The following is a 27,579-nucleotide window of genomic DNA, read 5'->3' on the forward strand; positions in this document are numbered from 1 at the left end:
AAATAACAAGTTTTAAAGATTTGTACATGATAGATAATGTATACATGGCAGGAACTTTTTCCTACAGTTCTGAAAGCAGGTGAGGACTTTCTCCTCATAGAGAACTCGTTTCATGAAAAATTTCTGTAGCAGAAACTATGGCGGAATCTCTGGGGTCTTAGAAGGACATTCTTACCTCAAGCATGCACTTCCTTATGGTATCACCATAGAGATAGGAGTATAGCCTCCAGAACTCGAGCGAACGAAAAGAACCCACCTACTGCATTTGGAGGCCAAGTTGATTAAGCAAAAAGGAGCAACATTTTTTAAGGTTTTTCATGTAATAGGCTGTGTCTTATTGCATAGTAATATCAATATGTCCAAATGCTAAGAAGATTTTTGGCTCATTTTATTTACATTTAGAATGTGATTGATACACAAGGTGACTTTTGCTGTAAACATGCATATGCTGTGAACAGAAAGCTAAGAGTATTCCAAAAAAGCAATGACGAAGAAAAACAACACATTGGAAAATTCAATAAGCAGATAAATGAGTGTTGACAGATTGTGAAGGACGCGCTAAAATGTCATACAAGCCACACATTGACTGAGAGGGATGTATTTATACATTTAGGAATAGGTGCAAATATGCATATAAATAAAGATTTGGAGAAAACAATTATTGAAAAAAGAAGCTATGGATTTGGAATATAACTAGAAGGATACATGGGAGTGTTAGGAGGAAGGAAACAGAAGGGGTTAATGGTACAATTATAACTTAAAAATAAGAGAAATCAATTTTAAAGTCATAATGGTACTTAAAGAAGACTCAGTAAAGTGACAGGTCTGAATAAGCCCTTTAAATTTTGGTTCAGAGTCATAAAAAAGTAAATATTTAATAAAATTTATCTGATTATATTTAGAAACATCTTCACACTATAATTTAAACTTGACTTTAAATTAGACTGTATTTCTCAACTCTTCACTTCTTGTATAACTTCAAGGGGACTGAGTTTTTACACATTAATGCAAATAAACAATATACCAGCCAAAGAAATCATTGGGAAAGAACAACACATAGATACCCCAACAGGTGTGCAAGAGTGAAATTATGGACGCCTTCCATCTGGCTTTAAACCTCAAGCACATATGAATATGAGATTTCACCACAGAGATAAGAGTTTATTGTAAAGTCCTGGAATGAAAAACCACAATAGAAAGACCGGTGTGTGTCTTTATATGGACAATCAATAAATAAAATGCAATTGATTCCTGTCATAATGGAGTGCTGATCTGTCACTAGTGGTTATCTTTGAAAAAGAAAAACAAAATAAAACAAAATAAAACTCTACAGGTAAGATTTTACTTTTACATTTACTTACAAGATTGCTATTTTACAGTGAGCTTTTTTATTTTCTTTATTATTACTCTATAATCTTTTCTTAGAGTCCATTCGTTATCCCCCTCCCAGTCCACCCTCTGTTTCTCATCCCATACTTCCTCCCCACTCTCATCTCCAAGAAGATGTCCTAACTCCTATTCCCATCCCACTAGATCTCCCCAATACCTGGGGTCTGAGTTCTCTTAGGTCTTAGGTTCTTCTCATTTCACTGGGATGAGACCAGCTAGCCCTCTGCTGTATATGTGTCATGGGCCTCATATCAGCTGGTGTATGCTACCTTGGCTCAGTGTCTGAAAGATCTCAGATATCTAGTTTAGTTGAGACTGCTGGTTTTCTTAAGGGATCTCCCTCCTCCTCAGCTTCTTCTAGCTTTTCCCTAATTCAATCACAGGGGTCCCCAGCTTCTGTCCATTGTTGGGTGTAAGTATCTGCATCTGAATTTTTGAACTGCTTGTTGGGCCTCTTTGAGGGAAGTCATGCTAGGGTCCTGCCTGTAAGCACACCATAGCATCAGTAATAGTGTCAGGCCTTGTAGCCTCCCCTTGAGCTGTCCCCCAATTTGAGCCAGTCACTGGACCACCTTTCCCTCAGTCTCTTCTTTATTTTTGTCCCTTAAGTTCCTTTAGACTGGAACAATTCTGGGTCAGAGTTTTTGACTGTGGGATGGCAACCCCATCCCTCTCATTGTTGTCCTGTCTTTATACTGGAGGTGGACTCTACAAGTTCACTCTCCCCATTGTAGTACATTTTATTTAAGTCCTGACAGTTTCTCACTTCCTAGGTTTCTGGAACATTCTAGACAGTCCCCCCACATCCTACCTCTCAAGGTTGCCTGTTTCTATTCTTTCTGCTGCCTCTCAGGGCTTCAGTCCTGCTTTTAAAAATCAAAATCACTTACAACCACTCCCTAGGGACATAACATATGCACCTGTCAGACTAACTTTTATAATCTTTGACATCCTGAGAGTATGATAAATGATGCTTGCCTCTTATTTAAGCTCCAATATTCTAGATACTTCATATATGTCCCCCATGTCCTTAGATCTCCTTAAGGATAAAATTAAGAATTCCCAAGCATACTTTGAATAGCTATTGTATTCATGCACGTTAGTACCAATTCAATTGGAAAAAAATCATATACCCAATAGACATTTCAGTCTGTATATGCATAACCAGTAATTAAGTCAAATATATAAAAATGAGCACAGAGATCTGTCAGTATGTTTAATATAGATCCTTTCGGTTTCTTCCTTGGACTGGTAAAAGGACAAAATATTTTTAATGTTAATGTTTAGATAGGAAATAAATATAAGAGAACATTCTGACAAGCCATATATGGAAATTAATGATGCTGGACTTTTTCTATAAGAAAACATTACTACATGTAAACTGGAAAGTGAATTTTGTCATATTATTATCACTTAGTACTTGAGGAATACAGTAAAATTACTGTAAAACCCAGTTGGTGGGAAACTAGTTTCTAATCATTCCTTAGTAAGAAAACTTGACTTGATTATCATAAAACAATGTTTCCTATGGAATATGTTACATGGCATTGTAAAGCCAACTGACAACTAGACCATGGTATTGTCAGAGATTGAGATTCCAATCTGAAATGTGTCAACCCAGAGATCAGTGGCATAGTGACGGGACAGTGCTTATATACTTCATTTAAAGAGCCAGGGAAATAGGTGATGGCATCTATGGAACTACACTGATTATTTGATTATTTCATGAAAAAATATGTTAAAATAAAAGTAAATTTGGTGGGTTAACATCAAAATATATACTTTCTAGCATGCATTGCAAGAATTAAGTTGTTGGAAAATACAACGAACTATTTATACCAATGTGTGCTTGCAAGATGTTTTTATTTTTGTTTTTTTTTCTTTGTGGGTTTGTGTATATACTCATCATTGTTTTATATAAGGGGCATTTCTAAAAATCAGTTAGTATACCCAGCATTACCTTTTGTATCTATTTAAAATTTATTTTAAATATGACTTTATATTTTACACAATTTTCCCCCTTTACTGAAAAAAAATTAACAATAACATTCGTAGGGTGAACCCAATAAGCCTGTTTCATTTTTCCTATGAACATCAAGGCAGATGCATAAAATACCCTGCTTTATCAATTTCCTAAAATCATCTCACTATTCCTGATCTTGTGCTGGAGTATTACTAGAAAATGATATTAGTGTAGATGTAGATGTCAGTTTTTCACAAATGATTTTAAAGTATTTATGGTGTTCAAATCATATTTTTAATTCAAAATTTTAGATTAAGGAAACAAATGTTCATTTTTAAAAGGAACGAAACAATGACAATAGAAAAAAATAAATGACTACATCTTCATTGCTTGTCAAGATCTTGAACAAGTTTAGTCAATAAAGCCCAGTTGTCCCCAATGAGAATATAGAAACTTGCATAGGGTTATAATCAAGGAATAATTGTATAATTAGGAAACACAGTGGCCTCAATGTACTCAGTTCTTCTCTTCCTACAACCCCCATCATAGAAATATAAATACAAAGGGATAGGTGCATATAATTATTGGGATGGATATATAAAAGAACATCTGGATAAAAACGTATAGGATCCACACTGAGCTGGATTGCCCTGTACTGAGTTATAGGCTAGCAACCTTGATCAAATTAAAAGAGAAAGCAAGAGAGGATGAAGTTGGGGACCATGAGAATAACCATATGTGACTCAAAACAAAGTGTTTCATAGGGAAATCATGATCCACTGTGACAATGTTGGAACAATAGCTCTTGTAAAGTAACATATTTTTCATGCCATTGATGGTCTTCTATGTCCTAGGTCCTTTATGAAGTATCTCGTTCGATGTCACTCCATTCTCAGCACAACCGGAAGTTCAAAGTACATCTTAGAAATGAAGGTTCATCACTGCACAAAGCAGTGCCTTAAGGAGAAAGTATTCTCCCTTTGCCTTGTGATGGCAAACTATCTGATAAGATGCAGTTTGAGGAAAGAGCGTTTGATTGACTTTATATTTTAAGGGATTACATTCCATGGTAGCTCAAAAAACTTGGCAGCTAGAGTTAGAGGCTACCTGGTTGCATTTCCTCCACACTGAGGAAGCTAAGAGATGAACACTGGTGATCCTTTGGTTCCCTCCCTTTTATTTGTCTTGACACTCCAGCTTTCAAAATGCTGTTGACCTACATTTATAGTGAGTATTCCCACTTCCACTAACCCATCATACACAGTCCCTCACAGAGGCCTACAAGCTTGTCTCTTCAGCGATTCTAGATCTTGTAAAGCTGACAATTAAGAGTAACTAGAGCAGACTGGAGTTGGACCAGGGATGTGCTTTTGATATTTAGGGAGAGTACTATGAAGGCAATCTTTCTGACATTATTCCCCTTGCAAAAGGACTTTCTTGTCATACGAGGGAAGGGTCGTGAATCCTTTAAACACTTTGGTCCTTGGGGCACTACAGCCAAGCTCAAAGGAATAGGAGAAGAGACAGCCAACTTCTGAGTTGAGCACATGCACTAAATAGTAAAGCAGTGTTATACCTGTCATGGTCCTGTGCTCCCTGTCCCTTGGCAAACTATCAAGACCTTCTTATTGTCACCTTCCAGACAATACATCAATGCATCACTAGTTCTGAACATTCTGAGGTAATTAGGTTTTTCACAGGTCTGTTTATAGAAGTGTGAGAACCACTTCCCTATGAATGGAGAAGTGTTTTGGGCTTGAGAACAACTTATAAACTAGTACAGAAAGTTAACAAGTTCAGAAAGCTTGGCATTTTGTGTTCAACTTAGTATTGGATGCAATTCTTCTTTTAAGCCTTATTTTAGGTATGTTTGGAGATAGTAATAATGGTGACCTCATGTTTTACTTTTATATATTAAATAAGATTGTGTGTTTGTGTGTAGGCATGTACTCATGCTTATTTGTGTGTGTGTATGTGTGTGTGTGTGTGTGTGGGGGGGGGGGGTGTGTGTGTGTGTGGTTCCTGGGTAAATCTTAGTATATAGAAAATGATCAATTCATCATTAATCACTAACAATATATTTCGAAAACATCCCATAAATTCAGCGTGTCATAGGCTTCTGGTGCTCTGATATTGTTAGATAATTCTGTGGTTTTAAGTCTGTAATTATAATTATCACTTCTGTGTTTTATTTTAGAACATTTGGTTTCAAAAAACCATGTTCATATAGAAAGGTACTATAGTTTAGATTGAAAAATGAAAATCATTGTTTCTTCATATTTTATATATATATTTCATGTTATATATATTGCTATCATATATATGTACATATGTGTATATATATCATAACAAAAACGTCAGAATGAAGCTCACAGGGATAAGAAAAGCATGTCTTTTCATTGAACATGCTTGCTGTATCTTGAGATTTTAGCTCCAAACTCTTAAACATCAATAGGTAACAGTTTATAACTTCTCTTTTGTTAAAGAACAAAACAAACCATTTAAAAGTGGTCAAGAACAAAGCTCCAGGAATAGCATGAAGAGAGGCCCTGAGATTGAGTCCACCCTGAGGTCCCCTCACACCTTTGATTGCTGTCAAGTAAGATTTCCTGCCTGGAGGATTTCTATGCTGACCCTGAAAATGATTCTGGATGTTATCTTGCCGATGGTTTCTGAAACTGAGTTATAATCCCACTAGTATTAGACTGTAGCTGATTTAGTAATTGGGTAATTACATTAACAAGCAAAGGGCATAATTTCATTTATTAAGGAAAAAATTTGGTAAAATGCCTTAACTGAACATAGAGATTTTGGGTGTTTTTTTCCAAGCATAAATTAAATCTCAGTGACTCACAAGTGTGGAACATATTAAACAAAACAGCAGCTCGGTGCTTCCCAGGAATCAAAGGCAAATGCATCATGCATAAGGGGTCTCTGAACATCACCATTAGTTAGCCCTTTCATTAATTTAGTGACAGTAAAAAGACATTTAATTTCACATGAAACTCTATGATAAACTCTGTATGCATAATATGACATTCTGAATAAAATTGTTTTTGCCTCTGCTAGTTGTTTTACTTATTAAATAAAATTCTGTATATGTGTGTTCTTCTGGATTTGCATATTTGTATTTAAAAATGTTCAGTAGATTCCAAAACCAGAAGTGTAAGTTGTCCAGATGAAAACAGAGGAATAAACCCAGGTAGAGTGGGTCACTGGATAGATTTGTGTTCAATTCTTTCTTTAATTTCTTCTGAACCCTAATGCACTGCTCACACAATAGTTGCAGATTATTGCTGTGGGGGTGACTCAAGGCATTTTTTCCTAAGATAATTTTACTTTTTCCTCCTACATGGTTTGTAATGTCTTTTTTTCCTCTCAGACTATAGGTAAGCGAATGAGAAATCAGATTGCACAGTTGTTCATTTTTTGAGTGATTTATTTGTTACTGAATTCTGAGAAGGCTGCTAAAACTGTATATTAACTTTCTCTTATTAAGTTACAGTAAGCTTCACAACATGTAACTGTTAAGCTTCATAGGAGATATTGCCTTAAATTGTTAGATTAGTGCTAGGCATAAAATTAATTGTAGTGGACTTCTTTTATTGTTGGTGATATTATTGTCAATTTTGAAAATTAGGAAACAAAAAATGTTAACATCTCAGAATATGTATGAATAAAATAAATACTGTATTCGAAATTACTTTTTAATGAAATTTGTCCAAAAGATGTAACAGCCTAGCACAGGACACACATTGGTCAAACAAACTGTATCAGCAAATTACTGACAATTATTTATGCATCATCAGGTCCAAGAATTAACAGCACTGAGTCAACTGATACTTCACACCTGTGTTCTGGGCTGAAAAATATGCCGAATTCTTATAGATCTCATTTTTCAGTGTTTCTTGAATTAAGTAGACATTAAATATTCACATACCATCACGATTCTCACTAACCTCTGTATCACTTGATTCAACCTTGGTAGTTATGTTTCTGCTTCTATCTTGCTGCTAATTAGATTTTAAGTACTATTAGTTTTGTAATTAGGTTTTTTTCATTACTATGACATTCAGAAAATATTGAAAAAGGAACACAAAGAAGAACAGCTAAATATTCTTATGGCTTGCCCATGAAGATATAAGCATTGCTGATTTTTTTACCCATAGCTTTTTAATTCTATGGCTCTCTGCAACTTTAGAGAGATCACACTGTACTTACTGCTTTTCCACTCAAGGAAATGAGAGGATGGAGTCTCTTATGAAGTGTCCTTGTGCTTACCTACGCTAAACATCTCCTGTGACATTTACCTGCAGTTCAAAGAGGAAAGAGGGGGCATGAGGAGGGAAAATCTGCAGTGACTGCTGACACATCCCTTGAATTCCCTAACCCTAGGTCTGGGAATGTTGCCAACAAAAATCACATTAACATCGGAACACATATGCAGAACAATATTAGGGAATTAAGACCCCCAAATTTGTGTCAATTTTGGATTAGTAAAGCAATAAAGCAAGTCATCCTTAGCTGTTTCTCCCCAAGTGACAAGAACTCAGAGTTTATCTTAATAGAACCAGTCGTGTAAACAGCTCCTGTTAGATAGGCAGCAAGAGAATCATCATTATACATTGCTTACACTAATGAAAATTAATTTGGATATAATCCCAAACCAATTCTTACAAACATAAAATCCCACACAGTATTAGTGTTTTTCTAAATTGAAAACTATGTTTAAAGGATAGTAGGTAAGAAGGATACTATATTTGAAAACTGTGACTCGCTTCTCTGGTTATATTTCTATTCCAAATAACATGTATAAAGGTATCTGTGTAAGCATCCTCAATTCACAGTAGATTGCAACAGGGAGAAACTGGAGCACTCTAAAAGTATGGTTTGGAAGTATTTGTGAAGCCTAGTGTGCTCACACCCTTGAGTGGTACATATTTGCCTAGCAAATGAAATACTATGCTGACAATGTCCTCGAGGTATTTTAAAGCCAAAAGTGAGACAAGGAGCACTGTCATTTCTGTCCAGCTGTGCTAAGTAAATGTAAATTTAATTACATAGAGATTTTCAGAAACGTTGCCAAAGAACGAGATAATGTAATTATGTCTTTCCATGTTAGGCAGTGAGAGCTCAGGGAGTGAACATACAAAGTTATAGCATGCCTTCTTTAACGTATCGAGGAAAGCATGATAATGTCTTTTCATTTTCAAAGGAAGGCTGCCTTCTCATTTTACAATCAGAAAAATGATTTGTAATCGTTGAAATTAAGCAGTGAAAAGTTTAATTGAATGCAATTCAAATTGGTTATGATTATATGTATGGTAGTGAATTATATAGGTAATTCCTCATTTTGCTAATAGTAATTTTCTAAACTGTTCAAAAATCATATACACTATTTCTAGAATCAAGATAATGTTTAATTTTAAAAGAAAACTATAAAAATAGTGATTAGTAGTATAGGCTCCTGAGTTATTCTGCTAAGGTTCCAATTTCCTGAACATAGGCAATTTTCTACATTACTATTTGACAATAAAAGTGCTCAGCACATTGCAAGAGATCAGTCAAACATCCCTCAAAGTTACAGTTACTTAATACTTACTTGAAAGACTTCAGATCAATACCAATGTCAAACAAGCTTTGTCTGATAAAAGTAGGTCACATCATCGAAGCGATATTCATTTCTGTGCAGAAACTTCATCGTATTATTTTAAATTACAATGCTCGTACATTTTTAATGATGAGTCCTTTGCTGTTTTGTGTGAGTTAGCCTTAATTCCATTTTGTAAACATTGCATGCATTCAGGACGGACTGGCTTTCATGGAGAGACTGCGAATAGACTATTGCTTAGCGTATCATGTGCATCTGAAAGAGTCCTAGTGGCACAATACATAAGGTATGCATTGCTTCCCTTAGCACAGTTTTAATTATCTCTTGCTACACATCTACTATTGATAGGACCATTACAAAAGACAGCAATCTCTTTTAGTACGTTAATACTGAAGCATGTGTGCATGAATTCCTGGGGCCTCTGCTTCTAAGTTGATGTAATGTCAATGTCACACGGTTCTTTGGTATCATCACAGTGATTCTTTGAATAAGAGAAGATGCTTGTAAACACCCTCTAGTATCAAACTGCCATCTCTTTCCCAGTGCGGTATTGAGCCTGGTCTAGGCCAGACCTTGTCCCAGGAATTTTATTACTGACCTCAATGGTTACCCACTTTCTGAGATTCTCAAACTTTGCAAAGTTAATTGGAAAATAACAGGTGGAATCATTTTGTAATACTCTAACATTGAAGTAATTAGCTTAACATGAAAAATTATGTCACTAAGTAGTCAATGCGACAATATAGCGTTTTTTTCTTACCTGTTCTATTCCAGGATCTTCCTTGATGCTCTCTCTGATACTGATGCTAGCTGCACTTCAGAACACCACACTGAGGGTAGTGATGATCACTGCAGTCCGAACCCACAATTCCTTCTCTTTTAACAAAGTAAAATGAAATCAGAACATGATGAGGCACTAATTCAGAAAGTCATGACTTCACAATGGATGAGAGAGGGAGGCTACATGCATCAGTACTAAAGAAGTGGTCAGCAGGGAAATCTAAAATATCTTGCAGAAAGTGGAGCTCTGTAAGTCGAGGAAAAGGTGAAGGAGAATGGTGGAGAGACTAAGGAAAATGTGTATACACACAGCTCCCTTTTTCTCAAGCAATGCTGTCCGTGCATGGACTCCTGGGTAAATTCTGCATCTTTAACGTTGTCAGTTTTCCCAGAGGAAAATCCAATCTTGTTAATAATATCAGCAGATTTTCTCATAGGGATTGATAGGGGTTAAGGATCATGTGATCATAGTAACTATGAAGTAGTAAAACACAGAAACTACTAACTACTATTGCTATGCCATAATGTAATGCTCTAACAGTTTATATAACAGAATTTTTTAGGGACATAAAACATTAGAAAGATTGAGCAAAGTTTACATTTACGTATTTAAAAATCTCTCTGTATTTCCATACATGCATGTAACAACCAATGATGGAAAAAGAAGCCAGAAATTTGAAAAAGAAAACAGGGCCTAAAAGATGGTTTGGAGGGAGGAAAGAGAACGGAAGAATAATATAATTATATTGTAACCACAAAAATAAAAGAAATGCTTTTTTTTAAATTAACTTGAGTATTTCTTATATACATTTCAAGTGTTATTCCCTTTCCCGGTTTCCGGGCAAACATCCCCCTAATCCCTCCCCCTTCCCTTCTTTATGGGTGTTCCCCTCCCCATCCTCCCCCCATTGCCGCCCTCCCCCCAACAATCTAGTTCACTGGGGGTTCAGTCTTAGCAGGACCCAGGGCTTCCCCTTCCACTGGTGGTCTTACTAGGATATTCGTACTTTTTTTAAAATCTGTTTGCATACACGAGAAGAAGCTAATTTTTAAATGCATAAAACAATAGTGTCATACGGAAAATGCTGGAGGGGAAGTGCTGAATGCATTCTATCCAAGCATATATGCATATAGAAATATTAAATAAAATATTTAGATGTAAAATTAAAAATCATCAAGTGGAGAAAGAATAAGGAAACATTTTTGTAAAGGGTCTGTCACAGTTTAAGCCAAAGGATTCCTGTGAATTACTGGAGCAAGGAAAGAGAGGTAGCAGAAGTTAGGCACAAGTGCTCTATGATTATATGACATTCGTTCTTCTGCACTGGTAATATGCTCAGACACATAGTTGAAAGAAATCTGAACAGAACTTGGGACTGGGACTGTCCAAAGTGTTTAGAAGTTTGCAGTCCTACACCTCAGTTAGTTTTAACTTGAACTCACCACTCCTTTTTGAGAGTTGCTAACAGCATTGCTTCAAAAGCAATTCTACCACTGAGAAAATACTGAGGCAAATGAGGAGAGAGCTTCAGCAGCTGCAGAGCAAAAGCCATAACTAGTCTTGGGCTGCTAACTAGGAAGAACCTTCCCTCTGCTCACCACAGATTCAGAGCTTTTCCACATCACAGAAATGAGAACAGAGAGAAGCTGAAAACTAGATATGGGAACTACAGAGATGGAGGGCTTTTGCCTGCATTCAGCCTCGGGAGCTGTCCATTTCTGTGCCTAATGGCTTGCTTTCAGCAAATCACCTTGCTATTTGGAAGGCCAGAAGAGAATCAAACTCACACCTCTTCAGACTTCCTTAGATCTACTTAGGGTAAAAGCGCTAATATTCTAAATGGAGTTCCATTAATACATCAGATACTTCTGAAGAAAGGGCTCTTTGCTTCCCTCCCTTACAAGCTGATTGTTTCCTATAAAGATGCAAATTGAGGTGTTGGCAGCCATAACCTGACCATGTTTCGCCAAAGGAGATGGGCAGCACTGAGCAGATTCTGCCCTCTGCTGAGTTAATTGCTCAAGTGTCTTTCTGTCTAGAAGCTCCCTTGTATTAGAAAGCAAGCTGTTCACTTAAGATTTAAATCAGAAAAACAGACCCCAGGCTTGTTAGATGCTGTAGCAAGAACATTGGTACTGTTATTATCAGTAGGCATATCAACAGAGAGAGCTCTGTAGAGGAAATTAACTTTCCTGTTCTCTGGGATGAATGATGGTGACTGGAGCGAAAGAAAACGTGTGATTTGACCACATATCAGACCAGAGTTGATCCATCTTTTTTATAGTGTCTTCACGTAAAAATACTGTTTAAAGATGAACATGAACTCATTCCTATTTACAAAATTTAAGATCTGTATATGACCTTTTAATGATCATGTTAATTTTCATTGCAACTGCATGCCTCTGGCCCAGTATTTACTGGAAGAGGACCCGTTGTGGGTTTTGTAGTGTGTTTATTTATTGATCGGCAGGCAAATGAGTGCCTACTCTCAGGTCCGCTGTTGCACCTTAGAGTGTGATGCAGCGAGAGACTGTCGTTTGAAACATTGATGCCATGAGTGGTTGGAGATGCACTTGAAACACTACATGGTACCCTTTCAGCTTTGATCTGCTGTAATTGATATTAAGTCATCCTGATGTTGCCTTATAATTACGAATTTTGAAATAAGATTCTAAATAGAACAAGATAAGAGTGTGGTGGTGGGTAATTTTCCTGTCTTCCATTATTTCTGCCTCAAAAATAAAGTTAATAAAAGAAATCATGGAGGACAGAACACAAGGTCCCGTTCCTCCTTTTGATATACTATGCTGAGTAACTAATTAGGCTAATTGGCAGAGGTGAGCTTTGTTTTCCCTTAGAGGTTATTACTCTTACATCGTGGCTAAGCACCTTCAGCATTAGGAAGTGGAGATTTGTGATCTAATATCTAAATAAGGAGCAGTGTGGTGAGCATTGGCGATGACCCTGGATTTTATGTTTCACAGTTCTTGTTTTCACAGATCAAGGTGGGTTTGTGCGAATGAGGGGATCGATGGGCTGGGCACAACTTTCATGAAGTGCTGCATTATTTATAGACATCAGGCAAAGTCAAGCAGCCTAACTTCTGAGTTATCCCCTTCAGTCACCTGAATAATTGCAGAATTTGTTGAGAGAAAAATTCACTGGGCTGTGATGCTTACATAATTGCTACATATGTGATTTAAAAGTGCACTATTGTACAGCATAGGTGATGTATTATCTGTCAGTGAAGCTAACTGGGTCTGATGATCATCCTAGGCTCCGTTTGCCTTGCCTCACATGTGTGGTGAAGGCACAAGCCTGGCTTTGGCTATGCACACTCCAGCTGATCCCCTCTACCCACATTTGCAGCAGGTGCATGCTGGTATCCGTTCCTGTCTCTCAATTCAGGAGAAATTCTTGCTTCCCCTCGCTCAATTTTGTCCTGTTTTTCCATGAAATTGTTCTCTAATCCCTGCAGGTAAATGTTAACTTCTTTTTTCCTTACTTACATTTTTAGCAGCCAACCTCATGAAAACACCAGATGGGAACTCTTTCAATTTATGTCACAGTATCTACAAACATATGGACATCCAGCCCAAACTTCTCTTTACATTGTCTCACTGCTCAAGTAAAACAGCCCTGCATGTGCTCTGAAAGCCTTTTTTCCCCTCACTCCCTACTCCTTCGATTTTTCCTTTGCTATTATTATCTGTAACCTTGTCTCTGCTTGAAGGTGTTTCTTGTCAGCACCAAAGTACTACCAGGTTCCTCCATTGTAGAATCAATTCTTGCTCTCACCGATTTCTCTGTGATTTCAATAGTTTTTATTAAAGACATTTTAATGTCAAGAACTTTTGCTCAAACTTATGCCCATGGATGTAGTCATTTGAGTTTTACCAATGATCATTTTTCAAGAAGCCAACAGACATATAGAACAAAAGGGCCACAACATTGCAGAGTATGAGGTTGAGGCTGACCCACCTGCTCTTATATCAATCACAATATCATGTTACATATAGTGCAATGCATTTTTGAAACACCTAGGGTAAAAATGAAGACTGATGGCTGAGCATGGCAACAACATATGTCTCCCTGTGCCTAAAAGGCTTGAGACTGAGGACTACACATTTAAGTACATCAATTGTTCTCTCGAGTGCTAGAGTTACAAGTCTTTGTAAATGCAGCCAACACTCCTATTTTAATCATCAAGGTGGCATTTACGATCGCCAATTCCTTTATCTTTCGTCATCTTGGTCATTGAGAGGAGCAGAAACTCTAAGACAAGACAGTAGTTCTGAACCTAATCTGTGCGGTTTGACACTGCTGGCCACATGGTTTCTAGATGGAGCCCATTTATTCTCCGAAGGCTTTCCCGTTTCTATGTGTGAGTCTGCCCTACCTAGCTCAGGTAACCATTTCTTGTCTTCTTTGTATGTACGTTTAGACTGTGACGACACATAATTTCTATCCTGGGCCTCCAAATATGTAACTTTTATTGGCACAAGCAGCTAACAAAATACTGTCAGTTGAATAACTGAAGAGTTAGAAATCAAAAATACTTTGTAATTTTATTTTATTATCAAATACAAAAATGATCTGGTTGCCATTAGAGTCGTATCTCTGTTGTTCACACAAATACAATATATGTAGCATATATGTAATATATATAATATTAATACAATATATAGTACAATATATTAATACAATATATAACACAATATATGTATTAAATTATAATTACTCTATATTCATTGTAGAGCATATTTTTTATTTATGATTTGGCTAAAACTTACTGGACAAGTTTTATTTCCTCACTCAGAGGACATTAACAAAGAAAGCTTAGAAGTAAAGTATCTTCTTCTGTTATTCTGCCTAATTTTTGTTTTTATGGCCTTTTCTCCCTTCTTCCTTTTTATTATTTTTCTGTTATTTTCTGCCTTACTTTTGTCTTCTTCTATTTACTGAAACACTTGTCTGAGCTTTAAAAGTGTTGAGGCATGGATCCCATTCCTAGTATCACTGACTTTATCAGAGTGGGCACCAGGCATTTGAGTAGTTCCCCTGTGTTTCTAATACACAGCAAAGTTGAGAACCACTGTGTTAGATCATCTTTAATGTTCCATTCAGTTCTAAAAATTCTAGCTTCCGTTATTTTAGGAGACTCTCTGGAGTGCTTTAAAATACAAAATATATCAAGGATTCTCTTTGCTGGAGTCTGAAAACATATTTCTACCTACTTATTCAGGGAGCATTGACTGAAACTTCACAAAATCAGATACAATTTTAAACAGTTAGCAAACAACAATTATTGATTTTCTTCTAGATAATTTTAGTCCTCTAGGCTATTAGTATTTGAAAACAATTTGAAGAAGAAAAATTGTCCTTATATAAGAGGGAAAACCTTGAATTGCATTTGAACATAGTGCTTAATTATAGCACCAGTGTAGGTTTAAGGGCATCTGTGTCTAAGGTTTCCTTTGGTCAGATATTTGACAGGAAATCCCATAGTTTCCTGTGACTAATTTTGAACAGTGATGTCACTGAGATGCAGATTTGGGTGGCCTTTCATGATAAGGGCATTAAATATTCATCAGTGAAATACCACTTCCTATTATTCCTACCTAACCCTAGGGTTTCTTTCTATTTTAAATAGGTTTTTCTTCTATTTTAATTCTCATGGTATACACTGTTATCTAGAATTTGTTTTTAATTTGTTTTGCCTGTTTATGTGTCTCGTGCACTGACATGCATAAGTATCCATTTGCTTGTACTGTGGTGGGCCGGTGGAGGTCAGAGAACAACTTAGGGAAGCTGGTGCTCTCCTTCACTATGCAGATTCTAGGGACAGAGATGAGACTGCTGGACTTGCTGACAGGTACTTCTAGTATAGCTATCTTGAAGAGCCTATAAATTATTTTTAAATTAGCAAAGCATAGAATCAGATCACTATTTTTTTTAAAGATTTATTTATTTATTTTGTATATGAGTACACTATAGCTGTCTTCAGACACACCAGAAGAGGGCATCGGATCCCATTACAGATGGTTGTGAGCCACCATGTGGTTGCTGGGATTTGAACTCAGGACCTCTGGGAGAGCAGTAGGTGCTCTTAACCACTGAGCCATCTCTCCAGCTCCAGATCACTATTTTGAAGGCTTTCTTTTGCATTGATTCTTGCACAAAGTTTTTGATTAAATTTACTCTCTCCGGGAACTCTTCCCAAATTCCCTGACCCCTACATACTGAAATATGTTTTTTTTTTCTTTTTCTTTTCTTTTTTTTTCTTTTGTTAACAAAGTCCAATGTGTACTGCCCATTTGTTCTCGGATAAGTAGCTTTTCCCTGTTCTGTGGTCAGCTTAACAAGGGATACACTCTTTCTTAATTTAGTATTTTGCCTATTCACTTTATTTATCACTCACTGCACCTCTTCTAGTCACCTCCTCCTTTGCTGTTGTCTGCTGAGTGAGTAGAGTTTTCCTGGGTATCCTCCCACCATGGTACATCAAGTCTCTTGGAGTTAGGCGTTTCCTCTTCCCCTGAGGTTAGACAAGGTAGCCCAGCTCGAAGAACTTATCCAACTGAAACAGCTTCATGTATAGCCTCAGGACTCACATGAAGACCAATCTACACGTCTGCCACATACTTGTGGGGAGGCCTAGGTCCAACCCATATATGTTCTTTGATTGGTGGGTCAGACTGAGAGCCTCAGGGGTCCAGGGATACACACTTAAAGAAAATTGACATTTCCTCTCCTTGCAACTACCAAATGATGAGAACTCCACACTTAGGGGTGCACCTTCCTGCATACCTTTCCTGTCCATGGTGGGTTCATCTGTGTCGGGACTGAGCTTCTGAGGTCCGGCGCATACTTTAACAACTGCTGAGCTTTCATATGTACAGCTGACCTATGGTGTCCAAATGACACTATTTGCTTATAATCATCCACCAACTCTGACTCCTAAGCTCTTCCTTCCCCTTTCCATGATGAGCTTTAAGCATTGGGAGGAGGAGTTATGATATAAATGTCTCATTGAGGGCTGAGAGTTCCATGGTCACTTATTCTTTGCACCTTGACAGGTCGTGGGTCTTGTGTTAATCACCATCTACTACAAACAGGAACTTCTATGATGAGGTTCAAGAGACGCAATTATCTATGAGTGTAATTGTAAGCCATTAGGGACCAATTTAATACTATGTCCATTTAGCAGAACAAGAAGAGGAGGTTCTTTCCTAGAGTTTATGACCCGTTTTGCCATAATCTCTTGATCTTTCAATGGTACCAGTAAAAGGTTCACCTTGTGAAATGGTATTTAAAGTCAAACAGAAGTCATTGGTTACTCCCATGACATTCCCATTAAGGTTAGCCATATCTTAACAGGTCAATGATTCTAGCTTACATGGTTCATATCAAAAGAAAAGAGATGATTACAGTTTTTCTGCCAATAACAAACAAAATTTTCAAGACCCATGAAAATTAGAAAATATATAAAGATTCCAAGTGAGTGCCTGCATAACATCTCAATTTTATATGGTGCAAATATGTGATGTCTTCAGTGATAGCATCTTACCCACAGATTTTGGAAAGTCACTAATAGCATTGTCAATAGTTTGTAAGGCTTGGGATCTCTTTGTCCCAAAATTTCATAAAAGACAACTTATTTATGAATCTGAGATATTTACTTGATGACCTCTGGCATTTACCAAAGTCATCACCATTTTAGTATGGGGTAACTATATTTTAAAAGACACACACACACACACAGAGACACACACACACAGAGACACACACAGACATAGTAATATGCCAGGCTCTATAGTAATATGCCAGGTTTTATATGAGTTTTTAAATGACCATAGTATACTATTACTCTTCTTTGAAGCATCATTAATAGCTTTAAAAATTTTTTTTGAAATATACAGTGACCCATCACAATCTTTAGTATGAGAGAGAAGGTTTTAAAATTGAATTGAATTTTGCCATTGGAATACATAATACATATGCTTTCTCAAAGGGTAGCAACTTAAGAAAGGCTCTTGTCAATTTAAAAGAAGACATATATTGTTCCACAGTTTCATAGAAAATATATCAAGAGAGTGCTAACATTTTCTGTAAGGTTTGCCAGTTTGAGTATGCAAATTCTCATGAGCTTTATCTCATTTTAACTAGAGTTCTTGCTCATTTGTGTACTAGATTTGGCTAGTTATTCTACGTACTTAATTTATAGTTGTTTCAAAATTCTGACTTGTGCAACTGAAAGCAAAGATTCTGCTTTCTTTCAGTTCCTTAATGAAGTAGCATTATAACTGCCATTTTCAATGGGAGAGCAATAAATTGGAGATGGCACAGCAGTGTGCAGGCCCACATTGTCATGTTGAGTAATGTCAATTCAAGCATTCCTTGTGCTTTGCTTTCCCACAATTAAATATGAGTTGTGACATCCTGCACAATTACCATGCAGAGACACTGAAGCAATTAAGTAATAAGTCATGTTCATGAAGTAAGATTCTTTGTAACATATTAGTTTCTTATTTTTAGTTTTATGTCTTTGTACAAATGTGTTTGTCAAGATGGAGAGAGCCTAGAAATAGTGTTTCCTAGCACTTCTAGTAGAAAAGATGAAACAAGGACTTCCTTATTCTTCTGTATAAATTCCTAATGTATTTATGCAAACATGAAAAGACATTAGTATCACTCTGCACATGTATTTATAGCATATATCTATATATTTATAATACAGTATGATAAATACATTAATATTACATAATAAGGGCACTATTTTTAGATATTTCAGATATAAAAAACAAATCACTATATTTTATTGTCCTGTACATGGGGTTATATGAATTTAGTCTTTCAAATTATATCTAAATTTCTATGAAATTGTTGAGATAACAATATTTATATAACAAATATAACAAATGGCTATGATTACTGTGGAGTGTATAAACTGATTTTTTTTTTTACTGATTTGCCTTCATCACTTCTGAGCCTATCATGCAAGTCATCCCTTGTGTTCTTTCTGAAAAGCATAATCTTTCTTCTCTTTTTACATTGCTCCTTCCTGTTCACCTTTCAATTTTTAGCTTGACTCTCTATGTTTAATAAACAATTATATTTCCAGCATTCCATATCAGGTAGATTTTTCCTTCTGGCTATGTTTTTACAATAACAACACCTTGTTTTCTGCTTTGTGATGCTTTCTCCATTCACTTCCTCTGTAGGATTAACTCAAAGAATACAGGAATCGTGTGTTTCATTTCAGCTGCACTCAAGTCTCTCAGTGTGGTGTCTGGCAAATCGATCTATGATGGATGAGTCACTGATAGTCTCATATGCAAACTGAAGAGAGTCACAAACTCATCAAGAAAATGTAGCATATAAACCAATGGAGAGCTTAAATGTCAATGAAATAAATTACTCATCGTGAATGCCAGTTTCCACCATATTGCCACAATATAATATTCTTCTTTATATGAACTAGAAATATCACATTTGTATATACCAATATCAAAGAAAATGGCATTAAAATGTACAAACTTTTTGTGTCTTTGTTGGCTTGTCATTACTCATTTGTTTTGCATTGTTCTATACACTAAGAGGTGATAATTAAGATACCTGAAAGTGTTACTCCAAAGGTCCAAGTATTATGGCTTGTGAACAGAAAATGGCACAGATATGATATTATGTGGACTGTTTTAAGTATGAAGCACCTAGCAACAGGTAGGGTCGGTGGGAAAAACAAAGCTAAAGCTGGAGCCAACGCTTTCAGAACTCTAGAGTGGGTGGAAAATGCAGGCAAAGAGTAAGTTAAATTTTGCCTGCAAAGATTTCCTGCCCCCGGGAAAAATAATTACTTCTTTCTATTGCCAAAAGGCAAACCATCACCAGCTTAATTTGCCTGAGTGTGCCTGCCATAAACTGCATATGGAACTATAAGACATAGTTAGGAGAAAATTAAACACATCTGTCCTAATCTAAAGCAGGTGAGACACGCTAGCCAAGAAACATCAAGGTGTCACACTGCATGGGCTACGGCGTGCAGCCCCGCAGCCGAGGACTTGCTGACGGTGGAAGAGCGGGTTGTGTAATCTCCATTGTTTTGCTTTTCTTTATTCAGCCTGCATTCTTGCACTAATTGCCATCATAATTTTAAGATTTATCAACCAAGGGGATGAATAAATAGACGACAATCATTTATTTGCACTCCAAAAACTTATTAGGCATTAAATAGAAATGTTTCCTCGTTATGTGTTCTTCCCTGTGTTAATTTGAATTACAGAGAATCAGAAGTTTTGGCAGACATGTCAATTAGACACAGCACTTATCCAGGACATTTATTTTCTCTTAAAAATATTAACCCACAATTACACCATTATCCTGATAACAGCTACATATAGAAAATAGCAGGATAAGGTGTTGGCTTCAATGAGCAAGACAGCATAGCAGGGTATTTTGAGAATGAATGTTATTGTTCCCATAGGGATACACTTTCTAATCTAATTTCATGGAACAACATAATTTTTCATTGCTATTCACTTATGTCCTTCTATGCAGAACTTGTGGGATGCTCCCCTTGGACTTGGTCTTAATTGCATAAAACCAATAACTAATCCTACTGAAGTCACCAGGTCCTAGCTGTTCCTGCATGGGAGGGAATCCACCAGAGTGGTTTTTGTTTTTAGTCTCCCTACTGTATTACAGAAAATATTGCTGTGCCTGTATTAGACAGCAGTCATTACTGGTTATTCTTACTTCTGTCCTCTTTGTCCTCAACCTCTATTTCTTTGCACAGGTGTAAAACATACACTGCAAGAGGAAGGTTTTCTTTGCTTTTAGTTTCTCATCAGCCCATCTTTCCTAGGTATTACATTTTTTCTTTTATCTTTTCTTTTATTGGATAATTTATTTATTTATATTTCAAATGATATCTTCCTTCCTGGTTACCCCTCTACAAACTCTCATCCCATCTACCCTTCACTTTGTCTTTATAAGGGAGCTCCTCCAAACACTCCCACTCCTAATCCCACCTCATCACTCTAGCATCCTCCTACACCAGAGCATCAAGCCTCCATAGAATCAAGGATCTCTCCTCCTATTGATATCAGATAAGGCCATCCTCTGCTACATTTGTGTCTGGAGCCACGGCTCCCTCAACGTATACTTTTTTGGTTGGTAGTTTAGTCTCTGGGAGTTCTACGTGGTACAGTTATTTGATATTGTTCTTCTTATGGGGTTGAAATCCTCTTCAGCTCCTTCAGTCCTTTCTCTATTACTTCCATTGGGATCCTTAAGCTCAGTCTGATAGCTGGTTGTGAGTATCTGCATCTGTATTGATCAGATGATGATAGAGCATCTCAGGGAACTGCAGTGTCAGGCTCCTGTCAGGAAGTGCTTCTTGGCATCAACAATAGTGTTGGGGCATTACATTTTTAAGTTCGTAATTTTAGCAAAACGATTACTTAGCATGCAGTCATTATTTCTTAGTAAACATTTTTATCATTTTTCTTCTCCTGGTTTTAGGTATTGAGTACAGGACCTTCAGCCTGTCAGACTCATGCTCTACCACAGAAGCTTATCTCAGCTAGCTGAACTTCTTACTCTTAACTTCCTTTTAGTATTGATAGTCTTGCTCAACACAGCTATAACAAGAATGCTATTATAATTGGGCATGGCCAAAACAGATTCACATCTTTATTAGCTCTTGTTCTCTCTCTCTCTCTCTCTCTCTCTCTCTCTCTCTCTCTCTCTCTCTCTCTCTCTCTCTCTCTCCCCCTCCCTCCCTCCCTCCCTCCCTGTCTGTTTTTCTTTCTTTCTTCTTTCTTTCTTTCTTTCTTTCTTTCTTTCTTTCTTTCTTTCTTTCTTTCTTTCTTTCTTTCTGTGGTTGTTTTCTGTTGTCTGTGCTTTTTGCTCACGAGGCCAAAATTTCATGTTCTGTTCATATTGCCCACTTAATATTTGGAGGCTTTTGTTAACCTCTGGCAGACTTTGACGTATTAGATTTCTTACTACAAGTGTCACATTTATACTGAAGATTACATAACACTTCTTATATTTATTTCAAAAGGTTCTTCCTTTGTCTGCTGTAATATTTACTTAGGAACTGAAGTATCTCTCATCGTCCAGATCCTGTTCTATCTCTGCACTTAAATACTCACTGGCGTTTAATAATTCATATTGAAGGGAAAGCCCTCCAGTTCAATACCTGCTTATTATCAGACATATTTATTTTAGATGTTCTGCAAATTTCTTATATACAATACATCCTCTAAAGCCAAATGTATTACATTTTTTTTAAACTGACTACTCAGTCATACTTTCATGAACTCTATAAACCAACCAAAATTTCTTGTACTGACCTCTATTTTGTTACAATGCTGTTTGGACTCAGTGCATGTTAAAGTAATTTTATATCATTTAAACTTCATTAAATGATATTGTGCAAATATAATGTGATGAATAATATGCAAATTAGAGAAAAGATAGCAATATGTTATAATCTTAGGTTTAAGAATGCAGCTTAGTTCGAATTACCAAGATACAATCCACAGACCACATGAAACTCAAGGAAAAGAAGGACCAAAGTCAGGATGCTTCAGTTCTTCTTAGAAGGGGGAACAAATATATTCATAGGAGTAAATTGGGAGACAAAGTTTGGAGCAGAGACAGAAGGAATGGCAATTCAGAGCTTTCCCTACCTGGGGATCCAGCCACCAATCCCAGACAATATTGCTGATGCCAAAGGTGCATGCTGCCAGGAGCCTGATATAGCTGTCTCCTGAGAGGTTCTGACAGAACATGACAAATACAGAGGCAAATGCTAGCAGCAAACATTTGAACCGAGAATTGGGTCCTCACTGGAAGAGTCAGAGAAAGGATTGAAGGAGTTGAAGGGGTTTGCTACCCCATAAGAACAACAATACCAACCAACCAGAGTGCCCAGGGACTAAACGACCATCCAAAGACTACACATGGACACATTCATTGGCTCCAGTTGCATATGTAGCAAAGGATGGCCTTATTGGGCACCAATGGGAGGAGAAGCCTTTGGTTCTGCCAAGGCTGTACCCCACAGTGTAGGGGAATGTCAGGGTGTGGAGGCAGGAAGGGCTGGGTGGTTTGAGGAGGGCAAACACTCTCATAGAGGAAGGGGGAGGGTGATGGGATAGAGGGTTTATGGATGGGAAACTAGGAAAGGGGACAACATTTGAAATGTAAATAAAAATATATCCAATATAAAAGGAAAAACAATTATACATTTTTGACAATGGTTGAGGATTTCAAATCTCATTTCATATTTAATTCATTTTTTAAAATGTACAAGTTCCTGAATAAATATTGCTAATGTGATAAAAAAATGCAACTTAGTGGTAGAGCATTTGTCTGACATTTTGCAAGTCATAAGTAAACTCCACTCCTCACAGTTACCTGGCAATAGCCAGATATGCTCTGCCCCACAGTAACCTGGCAACAGCTAGGCATGCACGACACTATAAAAGGGGCTGCTTGCCCTCTCTTCTCTTTCTTCTCTTGCTCTTACTCCTTGCTCTTGCCCTCTTGCCCTCTTGCCCTTTGTCCCTTCTCTCTCCATTTCCCTTCCTTCTTCCCTCCATGTGATCATGGCTAGCCTTTACTCCTCTCCTCTTCTATTCTTCTTCTCTCATTAAACCTTTCCATGTGGAACGAGCCAAGATTTCCAGACAGGAGCTAAGATTTCTACCCCAAAAATAAGCTAAAGTCAGATCATCTAAAAATAACAGAAAGAGTGCAAGCACATAAAACTTAAATCAAAAATATTAAATTTACAAAACTGCTAATGTAGTAGAGCGACAATTTGGCAAATATGTGTGTCTGTAGCCATCAATCTAAGTTGTTACTCCCTCCTGTTGTGTGCACTAAACACATGAAATTTCATATCACCTACAAATGTTTACAAATTTGATTAGGAATCAGTAGGCATGGCTTGGCAAATTTTATGTCAAGTTGACACAACCTACAATCATCAGAAAGGATTTTCAATTGAAAAATGTGCCTCTATATGACCAGGCTGTATTCAAGTCTCGGAGGCATCTTCATAATTACAGAATGATGTGAAAGGGCCAAGCCCATGGTGGGTGGTGCCATCCCAGGATGGTACTTACAGCCCTATAAGAAAACAGGTTAGGCATGCTATTTTGCAGCATCTCTCCATAGCCTCTGCATCAGTTACTCTCCCTAGATTTCTGTTGTGTTTGAGTTCCTGTCCTATATCCTGGTGATTATTCTTTTCCTTCAACGATGAAAAGTGATATGGGAGTGTAAGCCAAATGAACCCTTTCCTCCCAAAGTTGCTCACTAAGTTTCATCCCAGCAATAGTAACTCTGAGAAAGTTAAGCCAGAATCAAAAAAGAACAAATATTTAGCAAGAAAAATAACAACAGCAGAGTTCCGCTAAATAAACGCTAGTTTCTAGGCATGTGATATGAAGTAAACAGATCTTTCTCATTTTAACTACAGAAGCATTATATTACTAGTAGCCATGTATAAGAATATATAACATATTTAATATTGTCATCTGGAAAGAGCAGTTTAGGTGCCAAGGAAGGTTTCATTTCATATGATGTATATGGGGATGTAGGTGCATGTGTGTCATAATAGTCACATAATAGGCACGTGCTGGTACAGGATATCCTCTGGTGTGGCCCTCACCCTCAACCTTGCTTGAGGCAAAATTCTTTCTTAGTGACTTTCATGTGCACAGTGGTCTTACTGTCCCTTGAGCTTCTCGAGATGTGTCTGGATCTCCCTCCAATCTGAGAAGCACCGGGATTATTGATGAAGTCTGGGAGAGATTTAATATGGATGATGTTCAAACATAGCTCTTCATACTTGCAAGAACTTCATTCACAGTGCCAACTCCCCTGACTCCAAGAATTGTTCCTTAAAATGAATTATTAGAAAAGCAAAAGAACAAGAACTGCCAACCCCATGCAGTTCTGATTCTCTCTGTCCACCAACATCGGTACTTATATTGAGTACTACATCCTATGTGCTGTGGAATGAGATCGCTGTGCATGTGCCGCAGAGGGTCTCAGACACCAGAAAGAAGCATGTCAGAATGAGATTTTCTTGATTTTAAGTGAATATGTAACTGTATGCCTTTAGAATGTCCCTCATGCTCTGACCCTCTCCCAGACATTGCTTTGTATCAGTACAAGTAAGATGATATAAATATCTTCAGCTTGTCTTGCCCCTTTGGATACGTGCTGCCCTTTTTGGGTTAGTGGTGGAAATGTATGGAATTATGACAGACTCTGCAAAATTTTTGTGAGGACTGTTCACTCTCCGTACTCTTTGATTTAGTAGATGACAGGGTTGCTCATCTGCCTTCTGTGAAGCTGTCTTCACACCAGAGGAGTGTTTTTCACACATATTGTTGTCAGTAAAACAAAGAAATTGGATAAAATTGTAATCCACATGATGTTAAAGTTGATGATGATTATTCATCCTCTGACTTTCTTTAGTCCTTCCCCCTTTTCTTCCTTCTTTTCTTCCCCACTCTTTTTAGCCTTGAAGGCAGCATCTTAACTGACAAAGCTCCCAGAAGCACTGAGATTCTTGATGAAGTCTAGGACGTGGTCCGAGTAACCTAACTCAACTCCTCTTTGTATAATAAGTCATGCTCCTCCACTCAGCAGTTTACATAAAAGCTAGTATTGCTTTCATGTTGAATCAGCATTGCTACTTTGGGTATGTCAGCCTGCTGAGGTACAATTCTCAAGATTTTTTTTTGGTTACTTTGATTTTCTAAGAGGGTCTTTCATGCTCCAAATGAGATTTCAGATCTCTTTGACACGTCTCTTTTCTGTAGTACCTTGTCGTGTGCAGATAGTGAGGCAATTGACAGTTTAACTGTTTGTGTGGAAACCTCGTTACTCCTACCCAAAATGTTATCACATACACCTTCTGTCTTACAAGTAACTATAGGTGACAACTTCAATTCTCTATTGCCATACTCTATTCAACATTGATGGCCATTTTTCTAGCCTCCTTTATCCAGATTTAGAGTACAGAATTTGAACTGTTATGCAACACTAGAGACAAAGCCACGGTATCTACTGCCTCCACATTGGTGCAACTTACACGGTTGCAGTTTTTCTCTGGACTTTCAGCGCATCTCTCAGTTTAAGATGTTCAGGAAGTTCATTGACCTGAATGCATTCAAGTTGAGTTAGTTGGACAAGAGCAATAGAAATCCAATGTTTTTAGTTCTTCATAACTTTCAAGTCTGTTAATATCCTGTTTCTAATGTGAGTACACAAGTCAATTTCAATGTCTAAGCATTGGGTAATATATCCCCGCATATTACAGAGAGTACCCCAAAAGTTACAGTGAGAAACATAGAGCTCTAAAGAGACCATTTATTGAGGTAACTAAAGAAACCCAGGACCCCTGACTTTTAGGAGTCTGCCTGTAAACTGAGTGAACTAGTATTTTAATCCTAAAACATATATTAAAAAGTGAAACTCTTACTCTGTTCCTCAGGGGACATTTGCAACCCCAATCCCTGTGAAAATGGTGGCATCTGTCTGTCAGGATTGGCGGATGATTCCTTTTCCTGTGAGTGTCCAGACGGCTTCACAGATCCAAACTGCTCTAGTGTTGTGGAGGTTGGTAAGTGCAAGATTTAAGCATCTCCATAGTCATCGCATTCGTTTTTGTGGATGGTGTTCAGAAATGACTTTTGTGTGGTGAAGATATTTTTAAGATTGTATTGAAATTGCTTGGCTGTATTGCTATTGATCTTATAGTTTTTACTTTGTCTTTTACTTATATTTTTACTGGTGATATACTTAAATATCCTAGTTCCTAGTTCAGTGATTGGCACTATAATTGGCAAAAATAGTTGAATATAATGAATTCCCTATGCCTCTGATGTAAATGAATTCTTATGCAAATTAAGGAGATAATTCTAATGTTGACTTAGGTAAAATCATTACTATAAATTTAATAGGTCTTTTAAATGAATTGGTAATATGTATTAGTATTTTGTAAATCTAAATTATTTGTTTTCAAGAATATGAGTATGTACCACATTTTAAGTTGGTGAAGAATATGAAGCATTCCTACTGCAATCCTCATCAAAACCTTTTCAAAATTCTGTTCTATGCAAAATCCTGTTTTAATTTGTAAAAACATCATTGCTATAGGACTTTGTAATACACAAAGTTTCCAATCAACTTGTTCTCCCCAGCAAGGACATATGTACATGTTCTGGTTTTTTAAGTGGCTGACTACCATTCAGTCAATAGTGCCACACCCTGAGGTATATGGACAGCACAGATTGCAGTAGATGGCTTGTTAAGTGTAAAAAGGAACAGACAGAAAGTTGGGTAGAAGAGAGGTGGAAATAGATCTGGAAGAAGTTGATGGGGACATTTGATCAAAATGAATTCTATAAAGTTCTCAAAGAATTTAAAAAATATGTTTAAAATCACAGTGTGTAAACTTCTGTGAAATTTTTTTCTCTGAGTCAAAGCAGCACTCTGATAGGTGTGAAAATGATTTTCATAGCAGTACAAAAAAAAGGTGTCCAAAATGGTCTATATTTGTCAAATATGAAATCCAGTAATATTGAATAAAGTTGTGTTTGTCATCATAATTGCTGGAAAACTGGACACTTTAGTGGTTTTTGGTTAACACCTTGGAAAAGGTAAATTATTAGCTTTTGTAGACAGTGATGAGACTGTGTTACCTAACTTTGTATCTGATACATCTGACATAGAAACTTTGTCTAGTAAAAGCCCACAAATATTAACTGAATGATAGAAGAATCACTTTAAAAAATCATTAAT

At 37.0% G+C, this 27,579-nt stretch overlaps 1 protein-coding gene across 5 annotated transcripts in view; it reads left to right on the plus strand.

Moving 5' to 3' along the window:
• The window catches only part of Edil3 (EGF like and discoidin domains 3), a 536,979-nt gene that overhangs the window by 88,605 nt on the left and 420,795 nt on the right, over positions 1–27,579 (plus strand). For 4 of the 5 annotated variants that reach the window (NM_001427434.1, XM_087634184.1, XM_087634187.1 and 1 more), the window contains 1 exon segment: positions 26,270–26,398. The exons of the other annotated variant lie outside the window; for it this stretch is intronic. In NM_001427434.1, coding sequence (NP_001414363.1) covers positions 26,270–26,398 — 129 coding nt within the window. 5 annotated transcript variants of the gene reach the window in all.

This window comes from Rattus norvegicus, chromosome 2 (genome assembly GCF_021556685.1).
Source record: "Rattus norvegicus strain SHRSP/BbbUtx chromosome 2, alternate assembly SHRSP_T2T, whole genome shotgun sequence".
Classification (NCBI taxonomy): Eukaryota; Metazoa; Chordata; class Mammalia; order Rodentia; family Muridae; genus Rattus; species Rattus norvegicus.